General features: G+C 32.4%; 2 protein-coding genes across 3 annotated transcripts; one reads left to right on the forward strand and one right to left on the reverse strand.

Moving 5' to 3' along the window:
• The first annotated feature begins 1,122 nt into the window (after window positions 1-1,122).
• Window positions 1,123-2,814, forward strand: LOC145004948 (Uncharacterized conserved protein (UCP012943)). Its single transcript, XM_078963978.1, has 4 exons — window positions 1,123-1,669; window positions 1,838-1,994; window positions 2,091-2,184; window positions 2,282-2,814. The coding sequence occupies exons 1-4, from the start codon at window positions 1,320-1,322 to the stop codon at window positions 2,593-2,595; spliced, it is 915 nt and encodes a 304-aa protein (XP_078820104.1). The 5' UTR covers window positions 1,123-1,319; the 3' UTR covers window positions 2,596-2,814.
• A 770-nt stretch (window positions 2,815-3,584) lies between these two features.
• BGLU41 (beta glucosidase 41) lies at window positions 3,585-6,827 on the reverse strand. 2 transcript variants are annotated; one of them, XM_078963976.1, is made up of 13 exons: window positions 6,676-6,827; window positions 6,511-6,577; window positions 6,339-6,397; window positions 6,103-6,178; window positions 5,931-6,002; window positions 5,768-5,855; window positions 5,421-5,676; window positions 5,201-5,316; window positions 4,850-5,073; window positions 4,694-4,725; window positions 4,451-4,553; window positions 4,247-4,355; window positions 3,585-4,012 (listed from the first exon to the last, which is right to left on the reverse strand). In XM_078963976.1, the coding sequence occupies exons 1-13, from the start codon at window positions 6,814-6,816 to the stop codon at window positions 3,811-3,813; spliced, it is 1,545 nt and encodes a 514-aa protein (XP_078820102.1). In that variant the 5' UTR covers window positions 6,817-6,827; the 3' UTR covers window positions 3,585-3,810. The 2 variants fall into 2 exon arrangements, with proteins under 2 accessions (XP_078820102.1, XP_078820103.1); XM_078963977.1 differs by having other exon boundaries at window positions 6,284-6,397.
• Between the last annotated feature and the right edge of the window lie 328 nt (window positions 6,828-7,155).

Here is a 7,155-nt window from a genome sequence, read left to right on the forward strand (position 1 = left end):
GCGGTCACACTAAGACCGCTAGCACTGAGCCCCCTCTTTGCAAGAAACGTGTGACAACCCGAAATTTCTATCTTGTACAACGAATCAACTTAATCAAAGTCAGACTTGTTTCGCTATCTTTTAGCCTTGATAAGGGTCTGTTTGAGTAAAGAATCCATGCTAATCTTATTTGAAATTATAGTTATGATCCTTTTGCTGAAAATGATAACATGTGTTTTGAAAGTAAACAACAAAATGATATTCAAAATACAACTTTTGTAAAACAAATGGATCATAATTTCATAAATATATCATAAACAAATAACACACTTGTTGAAATTATGTGAAAATGAGACGTTACACATAAATATCAACAACCCCACACACTTCATCAATGACTGTCCCACGTAAGATGTCGTGAGAAAAACTTAAAAAAATCATTCATAAGTATTGAATACATATAAAAACAAAAATGTCTTATTTTGAAACAAAAAAATATTAATGACTAAATGTGTACAAAAATATTAAGGACTGAATATATACAAAATGAGAAATATATTACCCTATTAAATCATTTTTACCAGCTAACCTGGAGTAACCGGTCATAAAGATTGAATGTTTATAGTTTAACAAGTTGAAGGGGTAAATGTGGACGAAAAAAAAACTTAGTAACAAAATATATACAAATCGAAAAATATATTACCCTTTTAATTCATTATCCCTTATTTTTATTGATAATTCATCTTTTTTTTTCATAAACAAATTTTAGTTTTTCATTTTTTTTTTTTTTTTTTTTTTTAAATTACAGCCTTGTATTTTCCAAAAGACCATACTCCCCGTGAAAAAACCGTAAAACCATATTGTATTACAAAAAAGTTTTCACATGGCTTTAGGGTGATTAGTTTTTTTTTTTTTTCTCTTTAAAAGAAAAAAACATTTTTGTTATTATAGACTTGAAATAATACTTTTTTATTAAAAATCTTTTTTACGTTCTTTATCTTTAATTTGAGGGTGTTATTATTATTATTATTATTATTATTATTATTATTATTATTATTATTATTATTATTTTAAAGCTAAAACTTAAGTTCCTAAATCTCTCAACAAATTGGTGACCTTAGATCGGTTTATAGATAACGATTGCTTATAATTTGAGGCTAAAAAGAAAGATATTTTCAAAATCGGATTCGATTGTGTAAAATCGGGTCGATCAATCTTACGTATTCTGATAGAGTCGGTCAGTGATTCCTTATTTATTCCATGGTTTCCACCTGAAAACTCCGATCTCTCAATCGTCATCCCTTTTTGTTACCAACACCGTCGCCGGTAGAGTGATCAATATGGGTGGTGGAGTAGTCATGAGAGCCGCCGCGAAGGTCGCTGGGATGGGGGTCTTTAACGGTAGCCTTCGTGGCGCCGGAAACCCCATCGTTTCCACCGCTCGTCAGGCCAGTGTTTCCGTCGCGTCCGTCGTTTCTTCTTCCGATGATGTGAAATTAGCCATCGCTAATAATGAAAACAAGGCGAATTCATCGGTAGAGAAGGTCTATGATGATTGGGAATTGGCTGGCTCCGAAGACGAGCTTTTTATCGAGGCGAGAGAGCCGAAGCCTAGGGTGGTTTTCGGCGGTGCTCCTACTATTCAAGAGGCCAAACAAGCCACTTATGATCTTAATGATGCTCTTCAGAAGTAAATATTTTTCGTGTTTACAGTATTATCGTATTCTACATCTGTATATTGTTTGTTTAATCAATCACTTCTAACAATTTTAGCAATTTCTTATTGCCTCACTCTGTTCGTAATTAGGGTCCATAACTCTGATGGAGTTGATCTTATTAAACTATTCAAATTTTCCAGGACTTATCTGTCTCCGAATGCAACCAATGGTCAAGTGTTATCGGCTTTTTCAAATTCTGAAAATGTGGAGACGAAGAATTGTCTTGTTAGTGAATCGTCAGTATCAAGCCATGCAATCAAAGCTTTTAAGCTTCTTAACGAAAGCCCATCTGCACAGGTATGTCTGCTTCTACAGTTCTACTTGTGAGTTTCTTATGTACACCATAATTGAAGCAAAATCACATTTTAATTCCTTTCTTTTGGTTCTTACCAGAATGTTGTTGCTTCAATTGCTTCTGATCCAAATGTGTGGAATGCCGTTTTGAAAAACGAGGCCCTTGTGGAATTCCTCGAGAATCATCAATCAAGTTAGTAACTTTTCAACTTCTTGAACAAAATAACAACACCTTTCGGTTCTTCTTCTATGAAAAAAAATAATGATCGGAATTTGAATAATCTTTTTAGGTGTTGTTTTTCCGGAGTTTGATCTAGATGGAAAGGGTTCTTCGACTGATGAGAGTGAATCGAAATCTGAATCTGGAAAGGGTTTCATGGATTATGTGATGGACATCAAACATAAAGTTACAGTTACAGTGGTTGACATGATGAACAGTTTATCTGATACCTTTCAGACCCTTTTCGGTGGTGCACCAAAAGGAGAATTGACTGTGAATCCAGATGGAACTGCTGGAATATCAATGGAGAAAACCGCCATTGGAGCAACTCTTATGGGATTGGCAATCATGGTTATTACTGTGGTAATAACTAAACGTTCTTAGAATATCATCTTCTTATTTGTCGAAACTTCAAGTTCTCTTTTACCTGTTTTGCATATATAGTTTGCATACGTTTATTTTCACGAGTCATGTTCTTATGTTTTGAGCTTATTGCCATAAAACTAGCTTAAAAAAGCTATTTGAAATAGCTTAAGTAGTTAAGCTAATGGCAAAATTGTCAAATATACCCTTAATGAAAAATAGGTTCAAGTTTTTAAAGCATACTTAAGTAGTATTTTAAAATTTTCTAATTTAGTATATCAAAATGCACAAATATAAGAGAATGTATGTCATCATTTTTATCATTTAGTAATAGTATATATATGGGTTTTCTTAACCGTTAAACTTTATTAGGGTTTAATTGTTGACTTCAAGTTTTTTATTAGACGATTAGTGGTTATAAAGGCTAGCTTAGAGGCTGTTTGTAAGCCTCATACTGGTTTCATTAAAAGTCAACATTTTAATCTTTAAATATCAAGATTGTTTGGTAACATTAAATATTATTTCCGTCTATTTATGAACTTTTTTTTTGGTGAAAATATGGTCTTTGCCCTCTTCTTACCACTTCGTACCAACATTCACCAAATTCAAGTGGGTTAAAATATTTTTCTATCGACAATTCTAAAATTATTATTTATAAACTGAATCATATATATTTACTTGCATGCCTGAAATATCGGTTAGTATTCTTCGATTTATCTCCCGATTAAAGTGATGTAATTTAGCTATCATTTTTTTTCTCTTATTCTTAATCACATTTAGATAATATTTCATACAATGTAACATTAGGTTATCTTTCTATGTCATTTTATATTTATGACCTAGCTTATCAAATTAATTTTACCAAACGTAATTATTTTATCAAATACATATAAGTCACGATTCCTAACTCTTAACTTCCACTTCCCTCCTCTCATCCCTTACATTGGTCCTCCATAATCCTCCCATTACCCCTTTTTGATTGCAACTTATTTCACGTTTTATTTTTGAAGTATCCATAAATTACCAATAGAATGGATTACTAATACAAATATACAATCATACATCGGATACTAATTGAACATAGAGTACATGTTTATTCTTCTTTGTTGGAACACTTCACTATGTTTTCAACTTTATATCAGCAACTTTACAAATTACACAATGTTAAAGAACACAAGGGGGTTACATACACATATGTTTTCATATACACCTCCATAATCCTATCTTCTTCCCCTGTTATGTAGCAAATGAAGTTGTAATATTCTCCTCCAATTTAAGAACACTTTTAAACCAATCTACAGATTTCTTCGGGATTCTTGTGAGATTATTCTTATAATCCACATAATACAATCCAAATCTAATCGTATACCCATAATTCCACTCCCAGTTATCAAGAAGTGACCACACAAAATAACCACGCACATCACAACCATCTTCCCTGCATTAATCACAGCTCTTTTACTTTGTTCAAGGGCAATTGCGTCCTTTTACACATAATAGCAACTTACTCACATTTATTTACCAATAATACCAATATGTAACAAATGAAGGATATTCCCCATATCATTAGTTACATTTATGCATATTATTGGTGAAGAAATGTAAATACCAAGTATGTTAGGGGTAAAAAAGTAAAAGTATGGTAGTGAGAGTCAAGTAGGTTGCTATTTACCTAATGGCAGCTGATAGGTTTGATAAATAGTCCCTATGGTAATTTATTCTCTTGTCATCTTGCAATGCCTCTTGTAAATCTATACTAGATTTATTTGGGTCATCCATACCTGAAAGATTTTGAGTTTTTAATTTATAAATTATAAATATGTCATGAATTGAAGTAAAAACATTTGGGTTATGAGTCTTTAAATGAGATGTATACCATTTTCAGTGATGATTACTGGTGGATTCCCGTATTTTTCTTTTATATATATTGCTAATTTTCTCAAACCCCATGGCACTATGCGTAACCAAGTGGAAGTACCCTGAAAAACGATATTGGTAATTATATTTCATAACTTTTTGGGGGATTATTTAAAAAATTATTATATTTCGGACGATTTTGTAATTTGTCCTTAAGTTTTTCTGTATGATTTATCCATCAAATGCTACAATTGAAGGTTACCTTTTCTCCAATGGATTTTCCGTTTCTTGAAGCTATACATTACACAAGAATACGAATTAGTAAATTAAGAATAAACAAAATTTCATTTTTAAGTTATGAAATTGATTTTTGTTTGAAAATATGAAATGGGAATTTATCTTTATTGAAAAAACTTACAAGGTGTAATGACAGCGGAATCAGTTGAAGCATCTTTGAGTATGAATTTCCGGATTCTTGTTTTATCATTTTTAGCGTATAACGAGGTGTAATGGTTAATTCCAACAAAGTCCAGGGTGCCAATTAGAAACTCTGAAACTTCAGGGGTGATTTCTGGTAATCTTTCACCTACTAGCGTTTGCATAGAAAGAGGATAGTTTCCAAGAAGAAGAGGATCAAGAAACCTGATGCACTTTACTCTGCGTTACACAGTGAGATTGGTTTTATCCCCAAATAACAATCTTCTTATTCTCTTTTTCTTTTTTCTTTTTTTTTTTAATAAATCAATATGATTAAAAATTAAAAAATTACCAGCCAAGTCCAAAATCCATTGCTCTATTTGCAGCTTCTTGATCTTCATCAGATTCAGAAAAAGGTTCATACCATTTGATATCTAATGATATCCCAATTACACCTCCTTGTTTTGCCTGAAATTTACACAAATCAAGATATTCATTCATACAAACACATTATCATTTATTCATTGCTTTCTTTCTTTTTTCCTACAAATTTGGTTGAAGATAAGATATACCTTGAAATGATCATGGTAGCCATGATAAACAGTGGCATGAGAAAGAAGAATGTTGTGAGCTACAATGTAAGGTTCTTCGGATGATTTTCCCTTTTTACATAACAAATGGAATAGAAAAGAGCATCTCCCTGGTGCTTGAATACCATAATCATAGCCTTGAATTGCAAAACCATGAGGCTCATTGAAGGTGATCCAGTGTTTCACTCTATCACCAAATTCTTTAAAACATGTAAAAGCATAATGCTTAAAATCCTCTCTGCAAAACACATGATTGATTTCTGAAAGTTTCTTTTTAAGATATTTACTGTTTGTAAAGGTAAATAGTAAATAGTAATTAGCTTGCTTACATTATCTGAGTGTTCAACCATCCTTCGTATTTATCTTCAAGTGTTTGTGGAAGATCCCAGTGATACAAAGTTGCATATGGCTGGATTCCTGAAAGTAACATGTTCATCGGGATCATATACTATTATTTCATATGGTTTTTGATGCAAATTGAGTGAAAGTGACCTTTTTCCAATAAAGAATCAATGAGGTTGTTATAGTATTCAATCCCTTGAGGATTCGGTTTGCCTGTTCCATCTGTTAACATTGAAATACGTTTTAGTTTATCTGCCACTATCAATGAAATCGACAGTATACCATATTGTTGTAGAATCATTAAGGTGATTAGTAAATTTACTTGGAAATATTCTTGACCATGATATTGAGAATCTATAAGCATCCATTCCCAGATTCTTCATCAAGTCGATATCGGTCTGATGATGGAAAATAAAAAATTATTTACATTGAGTCAACGATACTGAATTCGTTTAATATTTGTTCGGTTGTAATCAGAATAAAGAAAGGAATCGAGTATTGACTGGAGTAGAAGTTAAGTTTTGACATCGATGCTTGCTTAATTCGAGAAATTTGAACCTTGAAGCGATGATATTGATCGACAGCCTGATCCGCATTGCTGAAGTCCAATATCCGTCCTGCAAGTATCACCATCACCGTTGAATTAGCCATATCCAGTTACAAATACATGTTCAAGTAATCAAGTTCGTGTAAAGTGTTTAAAACAGGAAGAGAATTGAACTCTGCTTACCAGGTAGCCTTGAGAAAGTATCCCAGATGCTATCTCCTTTATTTCCTTCGTCAACTGCTCCTTCAAACTGCAATAAATAAACGACCCTGTTGAATATCTCTAGTATGCAGACAACATGCTCGACTAAATGTCTGAAACGATTGAAAAAAAAAAAGTAAGACAAACCTGATAGGCAGAAGAAGCAGTTCCGAATGTAAATCCATCTGGGAAATCAGCTCGGCTTGTAGATTCCGACCTCAAGAACATAGCTGTTGTAAGCAACAGCGAAAGAAGTAAAATCGACTTCATGAAGTTTGATGTTTGCATAATGTTTATGGCGTGGAAGTATTTATAAATGCCGAAAGTGACGTTGAGTGTATGATAATATTTAAATAGCAAAATCAAGAGAAATGAAGGATGTGACGATGCGTGGAGATGACGCGTCGGATAAGCAAGGATGATGGATGATCCGAAGCGGTAGAATTTGTCCTGTCGATATCGTTTATTATTGTCTTTTAAAACACGACTTTTAAAATAAAAGTGATAACTTAATAGCTTTTTTTATTCTTCACTATAAAACAATTTAAATTGTTTTTAAGCATTTTATTATTTAGAAATTTATCTTTTAAAACACGACTTTTAAAATAATAGAAATAACTACATGAC

The sequence above is a fragment of the Lactuca saligna genome, chromosome 7, assembly GCF_052625555.1.
Source record: "Lactuca saligna cultivar CGN05327 chromosome 7, ASM5262555v1, whole genome shotgun sequence".
NCBI classification, from domain to species: Eukaryota; Viridiplantae; Streptophyta; class Magnoliopsida; order Asterales; family Asteraceae; genus Lactuca; species Lactuca saligna.